The following is a 19,933-nucleotide window of genomic DNA, read 5'->3' as shown; positions in this document are numbered from 1 at the left end:
ATGCCATCTCTCCCCAATCCTAGGTCCTAAAGTCTAAGACAGTAGCGCAAACTAGTGCTGCCCGATTCAGGAAAAAAATGTTTTATTCGATTCAGCCTATTGAATTGGTTTTTTGATTCGATTTTCCTGCCCAATTGAGTGTTTTTTTCAAACATCCTGGTGGGTTTATTTTATAGCTTTTTCACCCCCCCCCCCCCCTTTGGCTTCTCCTAACCAAACTGGCGCTGTGGTGTAAATAAAATAAAGAAACAAAAAGGACTTTTCCTCTCTCTGTTAAATTCTAGCTCATGTTTGTGGTCTAACACCAGCTCTGGCAGGATACACATTTCAAATCTGACATATTGTAATCACAAAACAGAAAATAATATTAGTTTTTCTACCTTTTATTGTCTGGTTATTTTTCAAACCTTGTTGGTCCAAGGCTCTGGTTGTCTTCTGATAACTTGCTTACCAGGGTCTCTTTCTTTCTTCTTTCTGCATGCTAACCATCCATCTGCCATCTCTGTCCTCCCCTTCCATTTCCCTTCCCTCCCCAGGAGGTCTGGCATCTTTCCTTTTTTCGTCTCCCTCCAAGGCCTGTCCCTCCCTTGAAGGCCTGCCTGCCTATCCCCCTTGAAGATATATCCCCCCTGAAGCCCTGTCTTCCCCCATGAAGGCTTGTCCCCCCCCTTTGAAGGCCTGCATCCCCCCTGATTGCTCGCCCCCCACCCCGAAGGCCTGCTGCCCCACTCCACCCCGAAGGACCGCTCATCCCCCTGGCCTCCCTGTACCATTTACCGAAGAGAAGCAGTCTGCAGCAAGATCGCGATGCCAGTGATCTTTGCGCTGCTTCGGCGCTGTTTCCTATGCCGCAGTCCCGCCCCTCCTCTGATGTCAGAGGAGGGGCGGGACCACTGCGGAGGAAACAGCGCCGAAGCAGCACAAAGATCGCTGGCATCGCAATCTTGCTGCAGGCTACTTCTCTTCGGTAAATGATGTGGGGAGGCCGGGGAGGTAGGGAATCCGGACGCCAGACACCAGGGCAGAGAACTGGATGTCGGTGGGGGAACCGGACACCAATGGCTGGGAGCACCCCCTCAGGGCATGCACGGGGGCAGACCTCCCCCCCGCCCCCCCTCTTGGTACGCCACTGATTAACTGTTCCTCCGATCCCCCGATGAAGTCTCCTCCTTCCCTCCCCTCCAGCCTACTGCAATGATCAAGACACCCCCGGCCCCTCCCCCTGGGCCTACCTGATGTCCCTGGTGGTCCATAGGGGTCATTGCGAATAGGAGCGAAGGCCACTCATTTATGCCCATTGCAGCTTCCCTGAGAATAAGGCTATTGTGACCTCTTACAGTAGCTCATGTACTACACAAAGTAACCTGAGCTGCCGCAAGAGGTCACAGCAGCCATTTTGGGAGGTATCCAACATTAGGCCATTTAACTACGTAGGTATTGGCACTGAATATTATCAACACCAGCATAACTCTATGCTTCTCCCTAATACTGCCCCATGTACCACCCCTGACCTGCTTCCTGTTTTGTTTTGTTTTTTGCAGCGGTCAGAGGTGATATTCAGTGGCACTACCTACTTTAGTGCCATGTAATATCAAGGGTTACACGGGCAGGAGCTTCTCCTGCCTATTTAAATCACTTTGAATATCAGCTGACATGCTTAGATATGTGTGCCTTTACCTAGGTATATGCCACTATTGACGTGTACATGCCACACTACTCTTCTAAAACGATCTCCTTAATTCTGTATTTCAGCCACAGAAATGAAGTTAAATTCTTACTGTGAGCTTCTCAAAATGGCTTCTTTATTGTTTGTGGCATTCTTTATTTTTTTTTGCGATTCCATTACTTCAGAAATTCTGATTTCAAATTGTCCAATATCCTTAATGGTATTTTTCAACCTTTTGGCAACATCTTCATATTTCATCTAAAAAAAAAAATTTTTTTTGTTAATCATATATACAAATAAATAGATACACTTCTTGAGTAAAATGTTACACAAGATACCGGAACAAGTCTTTTCCAAGGAATTTCTCCAGATAAAGAGGCATTTACAAAATTGTCCAACCACTATAAGAGTAAAAGCATATAAGCACAGGCTGTATATAGTGCATATACTTTTACAAACATCAGACAAAAGCATTCCCGTGGAGGGGTTAGGGTACAATTGCAACAGTACACAAACCTTTTCACTGCAAAGAGTACATGAATTATTTTAGATGGAAAATGTAACCACAGAAAAAGGAAGCACAGGCAGTCCCTGTTTTATGAATATCTAACTTACGTTGAACTCGTACTTACAAATGGTGGTCCTGTTCTACCTTCAGTGTCCGATCGCGCCCCTCTCCCTCCCTCCTGAGTTCCAACATGCCCCTCTCTCTCCCTCCCTCTCTTCCTTAATTCTGTGCCCAAGTATGTGCCTCCCTCCAGCGGGTGTTTTACCTTCTGGCTGGCTCCCTCCTCCTTCCAACCGCAGTCGTTTCTCTGCACAAAGCCGTGGGGCAAAAACTCCTATGCACATCACGTGGCTAAGCCAGAAGCCTTCCCTCTGATGTGAAATGCACATAGAAGTCACTGTCCGCTGCTTTGTGCAGGGAAATGACTGCGGCTGGAAGGAGGAGGGAGCTGGCCAGAAGAAGGTAAACACCCACCGGAAGGCAGAACGTACTTGGGCCATAGAATGGAGGGAGAGAGAGAGATGGGCGCTTTGGGACACAGGAGGGAGGGAGAGGGGCGCATTGGGACTTGGGAGAGAAAGAGCACAAACTTTGGATAAAGGATGTAAGAAAGGAGGGAGGGGGCATGAATTTGGGACACAGAATGGAGGGAGGGAGAGGAGCAAGAGCCAAAGGATGGAAGAATGGAGGGAGTGAGGGAAAAGAGCTGCTGAGATGGGGGAGGGAATAGAATAGAAAGGGAGAATTGGGTGTCTGAGACATAGAGAAAGAGATAAGATGCACATGAGGAGATGAAGAAAGAGGAGAATTGTTGGGCATAGGGAAGGAGAAAGAATTGGACATGTTGGTGGGAAAGCAGTGAGGTAGAGATGCATGAGGAAGAGAGAGATGAGAGGGAGTAATGTTGGATGTGGTGATGGAGAGGGAACTGTGGAATGGATGGAAAGGGAAGTGGAGAAGGTGGGAAGAATACTAGGATCCAAGTTACATACAAATTCAACTTAAGAACAGTTTTAAAAAATGGAACCTGTTCTTAACCTGGAGACTGCCTGTACAAGTGTCTATGGATACATTTTTTTAAGCAATTTTAAAATGAAAATATGCTTTTCTTTCAATTTTGAAAAATGGTACAATGTACCTACAGACTGTAGCTATGCCAGCAATAGGATTGTACAGGCAAAAAAAAAATTTCATTTTATTTAGTTTCCTGTGTTGTTAGAAGGATTTTTCATTTTGTTTCATTTTTTATTTTTACATTTTTCTTTTAAGGCATAATTGATGTGCTTACAGCAGTTTGACTCTTACGCACATATTTTACAAGCACACCCCTAATGAAGCCTTTGAATGTGAAACAGACATAGCCACCGTCGGGTTGAAGATAGATCCTTTTTTTCTCTACTAGCAGATGCTGCAATGGCGCAAAATTCCCTAAAAAATAGTGCTTCCTAAACCAAACAAAGATCATATGCTGGTAACAAACTACAGACCAATTTCCTTAATTAATGTTGATGGGAAAATATTAGCTAAACTTTTGGCTTTGAGACTAGCAAAAGCTCTCCCTCACATCATAGGAATGAATCAAACGGGTTTTATTGCTCATAGACACTACTAACAATACAAGGTTAGCATTCCATTTGATTAATTTGGCAAAATCCTAAATATTCCAACCTTCTCGGTATCATTGGATGCTGAGAAGGCCTTTGATCTAATAGAATGGTCATTTATGTATCAGGCTATGAATTGGTTTGGAATAGGTCCTAGGTTCTAGAACATACGCAGGTAGGGCTGGTCTCAGTTAGGGCGCTGGTCTTTGACCTGGGGGCCACCGCAGGAGCGGACTGCTGGGCACGATGTACCACTGGTCTGACCCAGCAGCGGCAGTTCTTATGTTCTTATATGATCAAAACCATATATAGCTTTCCTTCTGATAGATTGAGCATTAATGATGCTTATACAGAAAGATTTCATCTAGCAAGAGGGGTACGTCAGGGATGCCCTTTGTCTCCTCTGCTATTTGATATAGTTTTAGAACTGTTATTATTGGCAATTCAACAAGCGGAGGGGATACAGGGAATTCTGTATGCCGGCAGAATATATAAGGTTTCAGCATACGCAGATGATGTCTTGTTACATTTACCTGATCCGGAACAAATTATCCCAACTTTGCTCAAATCGATTGAAATTTTTGGGAAATTTTCTGGTTATAAAATCAATTGGAGCAAATCTGAAGTTTGCCCGTTAAATGTTCATTGTGTTAAGGGATTACTCGATCCATTCCCATTCTGCTGGAAGAAAAAAAAATTAAAATATTTAGGAATAATTATTCAAAGAACTCTGGAGGAAACTATGGTTTCCAATGAAAAAAGATTATTGACAACAGTTAAAGAGATGTGTGAACGATGGAACCCGTTGCATCTTTCTTGGTGAGGGAGAATTCAAACAATCAAGATGATGATTGCTCCTGTAGTTTGTTACCAGTCAAGTATGTTACCAATTTTTTTCAGTTATCCTTTTATAAAAAGTTAAATAGAATTCTTTCAGATTTCCTATGATTAGGTAAAAATCCCAGAATTGTTATGTCATCCTTACAGAAATCTAAATCAGGGGATGGAGTAAACCTAAATTTCGTATGTATTGCGTCAAGGTATGTACTGGATTCTTCCAGAATTATTTGATGAACTACCGGATTGGTTAATTCTTGAAAGTCAATTGATGGCCCCTCTTCATCTTAAACACTTATTGAGTATTAATCTCCCAAGAATATATAAAGGTAATTTGATTTTTCAAGCAACTTGGAAGACTTTAAAATTAATGGATAATTTATTCCCAACTCCTATTATGAAAACAAAATCCCAGTCTTTATGGGAGAGCACTCCGCCTCTCACCAATGCTCCAGCCGTTGAGCCAGTTGGAAGGCTCAGCGGGAAACCCTGCTTGTTTAAAAGTTTCCCTTTCCTTTGACTCTGCCATTTTGTTCTTCCCGGAGCAACTAAGGATCCCCTCGAGCGTAGGAGAGCATTCCACCCCTCACCGAAGCTCCAGCCACTGAGCCAATTAAAAAGCTCAGCACCTAACGATGTGCAGGCATTTGGCGCACTATCTAAGGTGCAAGTCTAAGACGCACCATCTAAGGCGCAAGTCCCAATCACTTACCACCAACAAACACCTAGAGAAAGATCAACTTTCTAACCCTACAACCTCAATCCCACCAACCCCCTACCTCCTATCTTTCATAATGAAAGCTATACCACAAACACAAACTATCCTACTGATAATCTTGCTCCTAACCAACTGAAAGGCTGAAGCAAACAACATCTCCCCAATACCAATTATTTCAACTACAAATAGAATTCACCACCCAGCCGGGAGAACCATTACAGACAGAAACATAAACTCCCAGACCTGCATACACCACATCATCACACCAACATGAAGGAGAAGACCAACAAACCCTTCCAGGACTAAACCACACTCTCAACCAAGAGCACTTGTCTACCCAAAAGCAACAAATAGTGCACAAACAGAATACACCACACTAACATGTGCCTACATAAACATCAGAGCTCTAGGCCCAAACACAGAATACATAAAAGACTGGTTAAAAAATGAAAATCTAGACTGCCTCTTCCTCACTGAAACCTGGTTAACCTCAGACTCGGACCCCAGGATAATGGAAGTTTGCCCGAAGGGATACAAGATAATAGTGGTCGGCAGGGGGAAAAAAAGAGGAGGAGGTCTAGCCATCTTAGTCAGAAACTCCCTAAACTTAAACATACTAGACAAAACATCCACCCCATACATGGATCTACTAGCCTGCCAACTTTCATGCACCACACTAAAAGGATCCATAACCTGCATGCTCTGCTACATAACACCAGCAAGACCAGAATTTGAAGATTTTATATACCAAAACTCACTAATGGCAACTTATAACCTAATCCTAGGAGATCTAAACCTCCATCTCAAAAACCATACCTCTAAGCAAGTAGAAAACCTACTATCTTACCTCGAAGCCTTAACCTACAAGATCTTAGACCCACAAACCACACATGAGAAAGGTCACCAATTAGACATTGCAGCCTTCATGACCCAACAGCCCATTCTACCAGAGATTCAAACCTCAAATGGAAAATGAGAAGTGAATGTATGAACTGAGGACCAGGTGACAGCTTTACAGATTTCCTCAATGGGAGTAGATCTAAGGAAAGCAACAGAAGCTGCCATAGCTCTAATTTTGTGTGCTGTGACATGACTCTCCAGTGCCAGTTGTCTGAGTATAACAGAATGAGATGCAGGCAGCCAGCCAGTTAGAAATCGTTCTCTTGGAAACAGGATGTCCCAACTTGTTAGGGTCAAATGAGATGAAAAGTTGGGGAGAAGTACGATGAGGCTTTGTCCTGTTGATGTAATAGGCTAAAGCACGTTTACAGAGTGTGCAAAACAGTTTCTCCAGTGTGAGAATGAAGCTTAGGAAAAAAATACTAGGAGAACAATTGACTGATTGAGATGAAACTCTGTGACAACTTTCGGTAGAAACTTTGGAAGCATGCGGAGAACCACTTTATCATGGTGAAAAACTGTGAAGGGTGATCTGCCACCAATGCTTGTAACTTACTGACCCTCCTGGCATAGGTGAGAGTAATAAGGAAGACAACATTCCAGATGAGAAACTTCAGATGAGCTGTAGCCATTGGTTCAAATGGTGGCTTCATCAAACTGGAAAGAACCATGTTAAGGTCCCAGATGATAGGTGGAGGCTTGAGAGGTGGTTTAACATTGAAAAGTCATTACATAAATCTGGAGACCAGAGGATGAGCAATAAGAGGTTTGCCCTCGACCGGCATGTGAAAAGCTGTAATAGCACTGAGATGGACTCTGATAGATGTAGACTTGAGACCAGAGTCAGATAGATGAAGTAAATAATCTAACACCAATTCTACTGCTAGGGAAGTGGGATCATGATGATGAAGACCTAGTCCATTTTGTTGATAACATTGCTGAGTGGTTGGTTTCCTGGAGGCATCAATAATATGTTGAACAGGCTGAGAGAGATGTAAGTCAGAAGAATTCAGCCTAAGAGAAACCAAGCTGTCAGGTATAATGAGTGCAGGTTGGGATGAAGAAGTGATTCCTGACACTGAGTAAGCAGAGTAAGAAAAACTGGAAGGGGTATTAGTTCCCTGGAGCTGAGCTGAAGTAGAAGGTAGAACCAATGCTGCCTGGGCCACCATGGAGCAATGAGTATCATGGTGGCCACCTCTCGTTTGAGTTTGAACAGAGTCCTCAACATGAGAGGAATTGAAGGGAATGCATATAGAAACAGGCCCGTCCAATCCAGGAGAAAGGCATCAGCTTCCAGATGGAGAAGAGAGTAAAGCCTGGAGCAAAACTGGGGCAACTGGTGATTGTGAGGAGCCGCAAATAAGTCCACTTGTGGAAATATGGACTGGAGAGCTGCAGAGTTGAGAGTCCATTCGTGAGGCTGAAGAATTCTTCTGAGGTTGCCTGCTAGGGAATTCTTCTCCCCTTGAATGTAGACATCAACCTTTAAGAAAAGGTTGCAAGCCATCGCCCAAGTCCAGATTTTTTTGGCCTCCTGGCATAACAGGAGAGATCCCGTGCCTCTTGCTTGTTTATGTAGTACATTGCCACTTGATTGTCCATGTGCAGGAGGAGGACTTGGGGGCAGAGGAGATGATGAAAGGTCTTGAAGGCATTGCTCTGAACTCTAGGAAATTGATGTGAAATTTCTGCTCCCTGGCATCCTAAGACCCTGAGTCTGAAGATCGTCCATATGTGCCCCCCAAGGGGATGCATCCATCGTGATGACCTTGTGATGAGAGGGTAAATGAAAAAGGAGACCTCTGGATAGATTGGAGGAGGTCATCCACCATTGAAGTGACTGCAGAAGAGTTGATGTTACAGATATATGCTGTGAGAGACGATCCGTTGCTTGAGACCACTGAGAGGCAAGGGTCCACTGAGGAATGTGAAGATGTAGTCATGCCAGTGGAGTCACATGCACCTTGGAAGCCATGTAGACTAGCAGAACCATCATGTCCCTTGCAGTGATGGATTGAAGAGGAAGCAATTGCTGACAAAGGTGGATGAGAGCCTGAAGGCAATCCAGAGAAAGAAACGCTCTCATGAGAGTGGTGTCTAGGATAGCACCAATGAATTGAAGATGTTGAGTCAGAATGAGATGTGATTTGGGGCAGTTGACTTCAAATCCTAGAACCTGAAGAAAAGAGACGGTCTGAGATGTTGCTAGGACCACTTCCTGAGAGGATACAGCCTCTTTAGTACCAGAGAGAGACTGGCATCAGTTCAGTCATTTAACTGTTAATTTTGCATCCTATCAACACTTTAGGAAATTGTTGAAAACCTACTTATATGATAAAGTTTTGTAATTATAAGTTTTGTACTTCACTGTAATTGTTTGTCTATTTGAATTGTGAACCGCATAGAAATAGAAGGTATTTCGGTATATAAATAAATTTTATGCTATGCTTTGCTTGATCAACCAGTCATCCAGGTAAGGAAAGGCCGTGTGATTGGAGAGATACGGCCTCTACAATCAGGCACTTCGTGAAGACTCTGGGAGAAGATGCCAGGTCAAAAGGAAGGACCTTGTACTGGTAGTGACGTTGATTTATTTGAAACAAAGGTATTTCCTGAAATCCAGATGAATTGGGATATGTGTGTAGGCTTCCTTGAGATCCAGAGAGCATAGCCAGTCATTCTGATTGATGAGAGGATAAAGCAGGGTGAGGGAGAGCATCCAAAATTTTTCTTTGACTAGAAATTTGTTGAGAGCTCTGAGATCCAGAATGGGTCGCAGTCCTCCTGTCTTCTTTGGAACTAAGAAGTAATGGGAGTAGAATCCCTGCTGCTGCTTACAGAGAGGAACTTCCTCTTTGGTTCAGCAGGAGAAGGGATTGAGCCTCCTAGAGAAGAAGGGAGGACTGTGCAGGGTCCAAAGCAGACTCTCTTGGAGGATGGTCTGGAGGCAGGGTGTGAAAATGGAGAGTGTAGCCCTGAAGAATGATGGTTAAGACCCAGAGGTCTGATGTGATGAGCTCCCAGCAAATGATGAAATACTGGAGATGGCCTCCGATGGGCTGAGGCAAGGACTGTAAGATGTTGACGGTGGTTATTCTCTGAAGAAACACGTGCTGGTTTTTGAGGAGCAGCCTGTGGCTTCTGTTGCTGATGTGGTTGCTGCTTCTGCCTCCTGGGTTGAGACTGAAGAGGAGCTTCAGGCTTAGCAGCAAACCTTCTCTGGTAAGAAGAAGCCGGTCTGAAAGGACGAAAAGGTGGAGGCTTCTTCTTAGGCTTGAACAGAGTGTTCCATCTGGTCTCATGAGTTGACAACTTTTGTGTAGCTGTGTCCATGGAGGGACCAAAAGCTCATCTCCCAGACAGGGAGCATTTGCAAGTCAACGGTGCCGATTTGCTGATGGGAAGCAGGTTCCACTGGTGTCGAGGACCGGACTGGCACCGGTGTCGACATGGGCAAAAGTTGGGTCGGCACCAGCATTTGAAATGGTATGTGGTCTTCATCATAAGGCATATGGGGATAGACTTAAAGATCTCAATCTGTATACTTTGGAGGAAAGGCGGGAGAGGGGAGATATGATTGAGATGTTTAAATACCTAAATAATGTAAATGTGCATGAGTTGAGTCTCTTTAATTTGAAAGGACACTCTGCAATGAGACGGCATAGGATGAAGTTAAGAGGTGTAAGGCTCCGGAGTAATCGAAGGAAATACATTTTTACAGAAAGGGCTGTAGATGCATGAAACAGTCTCCCAGAAGAGGTGGTGGAAACAGAGACTGTGTTTGAATTCAAAAGGGCCTAGGAGAGAGAAAGAGATAATGGTTACTGCAGATGGGCAGAATAGATGGGCCATTTGAACTTTATCTGCCATCATGTTTCATGTTTCTAAGATCTTCCTTGGCTGAACTCATGCTCACTCTGTCCCATTAAATCATGTTTGTCTACGTGTTCCACCATTTTATTTTTTTACAATTGTTTCAACTATTTTGCCCAGCACTGAAGTCAGGTTTACAGGTCTGTAATTTCCTGGATCTCCTCTAGAACCCTTTTTAAATATTGGCGCAGCATTTGTCACCCTCTAATCTTCAGGTACTACAGATTATTTTAGTGACAGGTTACAGATCACTAACAGCAGGTCAGCAATTTTATGTTTGAGTTCTTTCAGTACCCTGGACCAGGTGATTTATCACTTTTTAACTTGTTGATTTGGCTTAGTACATCTTCCATATTCATGGGGATTTATTTTAATTCCTCCACATCATCACCCTTGTAAACCATTTATGGTTCAGTTAGATCTCTTACATCTTGTTCCATAAAGACTGAAAAAAAAAATAATTCAGTCTCTCCACTATAGCCTTATTTTCACCGAGTGCTGCTTTTGCTCCTTGATCATTCTATGTTTGAATAGTGTTATAGGAGAAGCATTGTTCTAACATTCTCTTAAAATGAACATATTTAGAGGAGATAAATAATAGGGAATAATGATCCTTTACCTAGAGAGAGGTTCTCAACCAGTATGTGAAGGAGCTGGCACATAGAACAGCTTTTTTTCTGTTTATAAGACTGCATGCATCTCTCCCTTCTTTCCCCTAGTGCTGAGCCTGTGGGTGTAAGATTGGGGTAAATGCTGGGATGGAGAAAGGGAGCTGGGAATGAGAGGTTGGGGCTGACATTTATAGATGTTAATACTGAGTATGGGAGAAGGAGACTAATGGTTAATGCTGAGACTTGGTGCTAACAGCTGATTTGTGGACTGAAGCATGAAGAATGGGGTTGGGGGTTGGGGGCTGGGGTTGGGGTATGAACTGGAGCTGAGGGCAGATGTGGCTGGGAGAAAGGGATTAGATGCTAACATGAAGGCTAAATTGGGGCTGGCATTGGCAGATGTTATTGCTGAGGGTAGGAGAAGGGGTTTGGTGGCTAACATTGGAGCTGGGAAGGGGCTGACACAGTTTCTTGGGGTTGGATTAGGGTAGGAGAAGGGGCTGATCTTGGAGGAATGAGAAGGAATTGGAATGGCTAGTAAAGGAGTGAGAGGAGTGCCTAGGAAGAAGAAAGGAAGATAGAGCAAATGTGCCAAATGGGTGAGTTTGGGAAGAACAGAAGGGGAGAGTTTGAGAATATGCCAGGAGGAGACAGGAAGGAAAGGAGAAAGAATACAACAGGAGAGGAGGAAAAGAGAGAAATGAAGATAGTGCCTGGATGAGGATGAAGCCTACAATAACTATAGGTAATAATCATTAGTAAACAATAAAATCCTTCACAGCTCATTTATATATTCTTTGCATTAGACCAGGTCAGTAGCCAATAGGGCTGGAGCAAATGGGCTTTGCTCCTACCCCCACTGGACTACCAGGGATACTAGGTAAGCCCAGGGTCCTAATGGGACTGGAAAGTGGGAGGGGGTTTCGAGCTGTGCTGAGGGAGGGAGAGAGGAAGGGGTTGTTCTACATGGATAATTTGCAGGCTTGAATCAAAAAAGTTACATGGGTCCCAGTTGATATTCATTGCTGTCTTTTGAAGGCCCTGGCTGAATGTTGCCCGGGACCCACATATGCTTCCACAACAAGGACAACAAAAATTAACACCAGATATTCTGTATTAATGCCTGCATATGGCCCAACACTGAATATCTGGAACTAATTTAGCCAGCATTTAAAAGAATGCTGACCACCACCAGCTGAATATCGGCTGGAAACTGTTTATAAAAATGAATGTGTAATGTGACACTCAAAAAAGTACCTCAGAGAATTTATTCTGAGAGTATACATAGCAGTAGATAGCCTATCATTTACAAAAGGATGCCATCTGCTGAGTAAACATGCAATCAACAGGCATTTTAATTATGTTTTTAAGTTTTTTCCTTTTCTATTGATTTTCTCCATCATTTAGAAAAAAAACTTTAAACCAGGGGTGCCCACACTTTATGGGCTTGTGAGCTACTTTTATAATGACTAAGTCAAAATGATCTACCAACAATAAAATTTAAAAAAAAACACAAAGCACACTGAAAGGCAGAGAAAATGTTAATTATTCATATTCCGGGTTTTTTCAAAGAGGTCACGGCAGATGACTCTATGCAATGTCACCTCAGTAACAAAATACAAAAATAGACAAATACACCCCCTCCCTTTTTACTAAACCACAATAGTAGGTTTTAGCACAGGGAGTTACGCTGAATGCCTCGCGCTGCTCTCAATGCTCATAGGCTCACTGCGCTAAAAAACGTTATTGCGGTTTAGTAAAAGGGAGCCATAGTGCAAAATTTAGACAGCAGATATAAATTCTCAAAACAGACACATTTTGATCACTAAATTGAAAATAAAATCATTTTTCCTACCTTTGCTATTTGGTGATTTCATGAGTCTCTCTGGTTGCACTTTCTTCTTCTGACTGTGCATCCAATCTTTCTTCCTTTCTTTCAGCCTCCTGTATGTTTCCTTTCCTCCAGACCTCATTCTCTCCCCCAACTTTTTCTTTCTGTCTCCCTGTTCCCCCTTCTTTCTGTCTCCCTGTCTGCCCCCTTTCTTTCTATCTCCGTGCCCTCCACCAAGCCACTCGGTTTGCTGCCACCGCCATCGGGGAACAGTCCCCCAAGCCACCGCTGTCCCAAGCTTTCCCTGCAGAAGCGTCGCGCTGACCAGCATTCCGCTCCCTGACATCAATTCTGACGTAGGAGAGGAAGTTCTGGGAAAACAAGGCATTTCTCCTCATTCCATCCAGCCTGAGCCCCATCTCCTTGATCCAGCATTTCCCTTCTGTGTCTGTCAGAATTACCATTCCACCTATTTTCCAGCATCACCCTTCTTTGTGTCCATCTCACCACTTTTTCAGAATCTTCATTTGTCTCTGTCCTTGTCTTTACCCCGTGTTCACCATTTGCCCTTTCAATGTCTTTATCTCCCCCCCCACACACACACACACTTTTTCAGCATTACTTCTATGTCTCTATTTCACCTCATCTTCATGTCCCCTCTGTATCTCTATCCTTATTCAATAGGTCCTGCTTACCCTTTCTCTTCTTTGTGTCACTATCTCCATTTTCAGCTTTCCCCCCTTTTCCTTTGTTACTGCACCCTGTAGCCAGAATCTTTCCACCCTCCCTCCACTCCGGCCCAGCCCAGTATGAAATATTTCCTTTTGTTTCCCTCCCCTCTCTCTTTCTCTCTCTCTCCTCCTCCCTCACCCACGATTCCTGCATCTGGCCCTCTCCCTTCTACCTGCACCTGGCAACACCCCCCTGCTCCGCGGCTCTCTTCAGCAATTCGTCAGCAGCGGTGATCAAGACAAGCTGCCGACATCGAGGCCTTCCCTCTACGAGTCCCGCCTTTGTGGAAAAAGGAAGTTGAAACAAGCGGGACTCGCAGAGGGTAGGCCCCGACATCAGAAGCTTGTGTCGATCGCTGCTGCTGAGTTGCCGAAGAGAGCCGCGGAGCAGGGGGTGTGGCCGGAAGCAGATAGGAAGGCTGTAGAAGCTCCGGAGCATGACACCGATCCCGGCCAGGATGATTTCTTTTTCAGGCTGCTGCTGCTGCTGCCGCTGCCACGCTCCCCCCCGAAATGACAAAAACAGCCTAATGCCCGGCGTCTGCGCCTTTGTCGTCGGGGAGAGGAAGGCTGATAGGCCCGGTAGATCGGGATGGCAACACGAGTATCACGGAGCCCGGGATGGGCTTTGCGATCGACTCACGTTGCCTTCCTGAGCTACCGGTTGATCGCAATCGACGTGTTGGGCACCCCTGCTTTAAACAATCTAAGTCAATATGGCAACTGAATAAGGCAGTGGACTTCTCAGTATCATGCTTTCATAGAGCTATGCACTACTTCGGGCAAGAGATAGAAAATGGTATCTGTACCCAGTAGAAATGATAGAAGTTCTCAGCTCTAAAATAAATTATATTGACATTAATCACTTCACCTGTATATCACTAAATTCTTTTTGGAGGAAGTCTTTTGTTTCAGACAGCTGTTGCTCTATCGATTTGCTTTTCTTGTCAAGTTTTTTTTTCAACATACGGAGAGTTTCAAGTGTCTAGAAAACATTTTCATAAATATATTAATTAGGAAAACATTTGATTATTTGATTATTAACATTCCAAACTATCAACAAATGAAAGTTACATGAAATGTTTCAGAAATTACAGGTCAGTCTTCAAAGAATCCATGCACCTATCTTTAAGACTTAGGAACCAAGATCTGTCAAACTAAGAGGGAAAATTCATCTGTTTAGTATTTAATCATTCTGATCCTTTTGTATGGTGTTCTTAAAATTTATGTACATCGCATTGAACCTTTTTGGCTAAGCAGTATAGAAATAAATTATTAGATTAGTCTGTGTGGGGTAAATTCTAAAACAGGATCCTATCAAAATTTTGAATAACATGCCTTTTATAGGACTATTTTATATTTAAACGTTGACCACTGTGAGCAGAATTAGCTTTCGATATTCAATGCTGGTCTAGTCCAGATCCTGGCACTGAATATCTGGGGCTAATCTGGTATGTGATAGCTGCCAGTTTTCATGCGAGTCCTGGCCAATATTCAGCTAAGACCCACATAAGATGCCTATGCAGGCCCCTGACCAGAATAAGGGTATATGGTCAGGTCCTGACCCACTATCCCACTCCAAAATTCCGATACCCCTCTTACCGCTTCGCACAAAGAAAGCTCCACTTCCAATCCCCCCTGCTTGGACCATCAACAACCCTCCTCCCATCAAGGACACCCCCAGGCTCACCTGGTAGTCCAGCAGGGAATGGGCATCATGTGATGCACGGGGAGGGGCCTGAGGCATCTGAGCCAATCAGGGACTTCCTTAGGAAGGAGCCTGAGGAAGTCCCTGATTGGGGCCTGATTGGCCAATCAGGGATTTCCTTAGGCTCTCAAGGGAGGAGCCCAGGCGTCTGAGCCAATCAAATGATGCCAATCACATGATGCACTTGGGAGGAGCCTAAGGCCCAGTATCGTCGGTGAGAGAGGATGAACAGGAGGTGTTTTAAGTACCTCCTGCTCCCAGTGTACTGATGCTCCCTTCCTTCAGAAAGTAGAAGTAGCAAGAAGAGGCACTGGAGACGTCACAACCAGTATGGGAAGTCAAGTCTTTTATTGAACCAGATCCTTAAAAGCAACTGAACTGTGAGTTCATTTCTTTGTTTTTAAGTTTAAATTATAGAAGTTTACTTAAGGAATGCAGAGTACAGTCTGATAATATTATAACCTACAGCTTCAATGAGTTTAAGCTGCTGTCAATCCTCAGAGCCAGACTGAGGAGTCTGGACAGTAAAAACCAATGAGCAATACTTGGAAAGAATCAGATAAACAGAGCAGTGCCTGGCAGGCAGCTTGAGACTTTCCTCCCCTGTCAGTGAAAAACCAGTAACAGAAACAAGTGGAGCTGTTTGTAAGCTTGGATCAAATCTGTTCCTCATACCAACACAGCTGAAGCTGCATGAATAATTAATAAGGTACATTAGAGCATGGGGCTCCTCCCTTCTTCTCTACATACAAAGTGTTAATTTCAATACACAGCCAGAGAATCCTGTAAGACCTGTTTAAAAGAAAATAAATATATATAAGGGGTTTATTATTATTACTGCATCATGGCATATAACGCTACTGACCCAAGTTTGTCATAATCCCACCCTAGAAGACAAAGGGCTATAGATCTGACACAGCAGGCCATGGTATTAGAGGCCCTTAAAGAAATAGAGCAACATATAGAAACCCCAGGAAGAGACACAGAATTCCAATATTCTGGCAGCTCTAAACACTCTGTTAGGAGTTCTAGAACTAGTAGAACATCTAAATCACACATGTCAAGCCATTCCAGCAGTTCCTCTACAGCCTCCATGGCTATTAAAAATTGTGAATGGAGGCAGAATCTGTGAAAACAAATGTTCTCTATAGCCAATAAGAAGCAGCTATACAAACACAGACATTAGGACTAGAGGAACAACAGAAAAAAGCAGCAGTGGAAGTAGCAGTAGCAGTAGGTAAGTTAAAAAATAATAAAATATCCAAATGGTGAATCACTCATAAGTATCTTTAAAAAAAACATTTTAGATTGCCCTTATATGTATCTAGATTTTGTTCTGCTCTAATATGTAATGGAAGGGAATTCCAAATAGTAGGAGCTGTAACAGAAAAAATGAAAGCACGGCGAATCCCAATAATTTTTAATGAGGGGACATGAAGAGTATGTTGTGAAGCAGATCTTGGAGTTCTAGAAGGCTCATATGGAATCAGCAGTCTATTAATAAATGCCGGCTCACTGGACTTTAAAGATTTGAAAATAAGAAGAGCAATTTTGTAGGTTAATTCAATGAGTAATGGGAAGCCAGTGCATCTTCTTAAGCAAGGGAGAGACGTGATCGTATTTTTTTGAATTCATGATAATTTTAACAGCTGTATTCTGGATCAATTGGCGACGTCTAATATCCTTTTGACTTAAACCTTTATATAGCGAATTTGAATAATCAATTTTAGAAATAACAAGAGAGTGGATCAGAATATTGAGACTAGGAGTATCTAGGAAAGGGACTAAAGATCTTATCATTTTTAGCTTATAAAAACAGTTTTTTAACAAGAGCACTAATTTGGGGACGATAGGTTAGTTTGTTGTTGATGATGACACCTTCAATTTTAATTGATAAAATGACTTTGATTGGGATATTTTGGATAGATAATGGAGCTGAAAGTTGAGGATTATCTTTCCATGGAAAAAGGACACTACTGGATTTTGTGATACTAAGAGATAGCATATTAGTATTTAACCAATCTCTGATTTTTTCTAACTTAGAATAGATGGTCATAATATCATTAAGAATGGAGGGGTCAATAGTGTGAAGAATTTGAAGATCATCAGCATAGGCAAAAATTGAGAAGCCAATTGACTGACAGAGAGTTAGTAGCTTGGCAAGATAGATATTATATCCCACCAAAAAAATGGAACCTAGCCAAAGAGGACTTTGCTGAATTTATGCTAGCTAACTCGTTAAGTCCGTACAACTTACTGTGTGGGGACATCAACATTCACCTAGAGCTAACGGACCAACCAGAAATTTCCGATTTCTGGTCACTCATCTCCCAACTAGGTTATTTGAAACCCACCCCAGTCAAAACCCATCAAGGAGGTCATCAATTAGACCTGGTGACCTTCTCCTCCAAAGAGCCAACCAACCCTAAATTCCATTGAAACCAAGTTAACTGGACAGATTCCCTATGGTCTGATCACAGACTATGTAACTTCTCTATCGACTGCCAACAAAAAACCACCAAACACAACAAAACAAGAAGCAATAAAACCCACACCACTAGAGGTAAGATCGACCCGGTAGAATTCTGGTCCCACTACGAAATCATGACAAAACAAAACGAAGAAACAGACCAACTTATGTCCTCCTGGATTAATGACAGCACTAACATACTAAACGAAATAGCCCCCTTAAAAACCCGCAGAATTAGAACTACAAATCTAGAGGGATGGTTCGACTCTGAGCTGCTTCTATTAAGAGAGACCTAAGAAAATCAGAAAGACTTTGGATTAAATCTGGAATCCAGGAACACAGAGTCGCCTGGAGACTAAAACTAAAAAACTATAAAAACCTCACCAAGGAAAAACGCAAAAACTTCTATGCACTCAAAATCGGAAACGTTACAGCTAACAGTAGTAAACCTTTTTAAAACTAGTCAACGACCTCTATAACCTTGAGACCCATCACTGACAACCTAGAAGAATCCACATTAATCGCTAACACCCTAGCAGATTTCTTCAACTCCAAAATACAAAAACTAAGATCTTCGAATAACTGCCCCAGCCATTCCCCATGAGTCCTATCCCAACCCTCCCCGACACCGACACATCAAAACCGGACCAAGGGTACAGAACGGACCTAAATTGGAACCACTTCTCACCCATTAGACTGGCAAACCTTCAGCAAATACTATAACAAATATACTAACTCCTTCTGCAGACTAGACACCTGCCCCCCAAACGTCATGAAAAGGACACCGACCCTCTTCAAAGCCAATATGTTGGCTTGGGTAAACGTTTTACTATCCACAGGAAATTTCCCTCCTGAGCAAGGTCATAATCACAATAACTCCTATTATATAAAAACACAAAAGAACCCTCCAACACCCCGTCTAATTACAGACCCATCGCGAGCATCCCGCTATTCACCAAAATAGCAGAAGGGGTGGTAAACGCCGAACTCAACACATATCTGGAAAAATGTAATATCCTAAATGAAAACCAATCGGGCTTTTGTGCGGACCACAGCACCAAAACCATTATAGCCTCCCTACTCGATCACCTGCACGCACTCTTTAGCCAAGGCTCTAGTGCCCTGATCTTGCAACTCGACCTGAGCAGTGCCTCGACCTTGTCGACCACACCATCCTCCTTGATCGCCTTGAATACATCGGCATTTCCGGCCAGGTCCTAAACTGGTTCCATGGGTTCCTAAAAAATAGATCATACAGGGTGTTCAAGAACGACTCTTACTCATATAGTTGGGACAAACTCCTGTGGCGTCCCACAGGGTTCCCCTCTGTCCCCCACCCTATTTAATGTCTACCTCGCCTCCCTGGGAAGCCTCCTCCAAAGCTCCAAGCGCAAATTCTTCATCTACGCAGACGACATTACAATAGTCGTCCCACTAACCAATTTCACCCCAGAGTTGCTCTCCTCCCTCTCAAGCTTACTTAATCAGATAGAACTCTGGATGTTATCCTTCAGATTAAAACTAAATCCCGACAAAACTAAATTCTTCCTAGCCACCCCCAATGACAAAATCAAAGACACCACAATTCAAGTGAACTGTTCAGCCTTCCCCCTTGAACAAACCTTAAAAATACTGGGAGTCACGCTAGACAAACATCTATCCCTAGAGAAACACACTGATCTTACAGTCAGGAAAAGCATCTCAGTACTCTGGAAACTCCGCACCATAAGAAAAACACTTTCATGACTCCTCTTTCCGACTGCTGGTACAATCCTCCATTCTCAGCATCCTGGACTACTGCAATATTATCTACTTGGGCGCCAGAAAAAAAACCATCAGGAGACTAAAACTAATTAAAAACACCGCTGTTCGCCTTATATTTAGCCTAAACAAATGGGAACAACATCACCCCTTTCTATCTCAACTTTATTGGCTATACGTTCGAATCCAGAGTCATTATTCAAGTTTGCTTGCTTTCTGCTACAAAACAGTACTCGGTTTATCCCCAACCTACCTCAACCCACACTTCTACCTGAATTGCAACACTAAGAACTCCCACAGAATTCATCTGTTCGCCTTCCCTCACTAAAAACTATGTCACCTCAAAAGGTTCTTCGACAAAAACCTTCGCTTTTCAAGCGGATAAACTGAACACATGGCTAGCTCGAAAACTGGTGCTCGAGGCCCCACCTACCTCGACTTCAGAAAGCTACTCAAAACTCCACCTTTTCCACGGACACAACCCCTGATTACCCTGTCCCCCACTACTCCCCCCTCTACAATGCACTGAAATCCCCTCTCTCTCTTTCTTACTATAATATCCCTTCCCACTCCCCTCAACCTTTACTTCCCTTCTCCAGCTAACCTCAACGACATCATTCTATGTCAATTGTTCTTTATTGTTCGTGCGCTATTTGTAATCTCTGATATGTTTATAACTTTGATAAATTGCTGTGAACCGCCTAGAACTCCC

General features: G+C 43.2%; 1 protein-coding gene across 3 annotated transcripts in view; it reads right to left on the bottom strand.

The window, feature by feature from the left end:
- CCDC178 (coiled-coil domain containing 178) overlaps positions 1-19,933 on the bottom strand; it is a 483,231-nt gene that overhangs the window by 312,199 nt on the left and 151,099 nt on the right. For all 3 annotated transcript variants that reach the window (XM_033935245.1, XM_033935248.1, XM_033935246.1), the window contains 2 exons: positions 14,154-14,267; positions 1,779-1,924 (listed from right to left, as the gene is read on the bottom strand). In XM_033935245.1, coding sequence (XP_033791136.1) covers positions 1,779-1,924; positions 14,154-14,267 — 260 coding nt within the window. The remainder of the gene's footprint in view (positions 1-1,778; positions 1,925-14,153; positions 14,268-19,933) is intronic.

Source organism: Geotrypetes seraphini, chromosome 2 (assembly GCF_902459505.1).
Source record: "Geotrypetes seraphini chromosome 2, aGeoSer1.1, whole genome shotgun sequence".
Lineage (NCBI taxonomy): Eukaryota > Metazoa > Chordata > Amphibia > Gymnophiona > Dermophiidae > Geotrypetes > Geotrypetes seraphini.
Note: the sequence above shows the minus strand (reverse complement) of the source record. Positions and strands in the feature narration are given on the sequence as shown.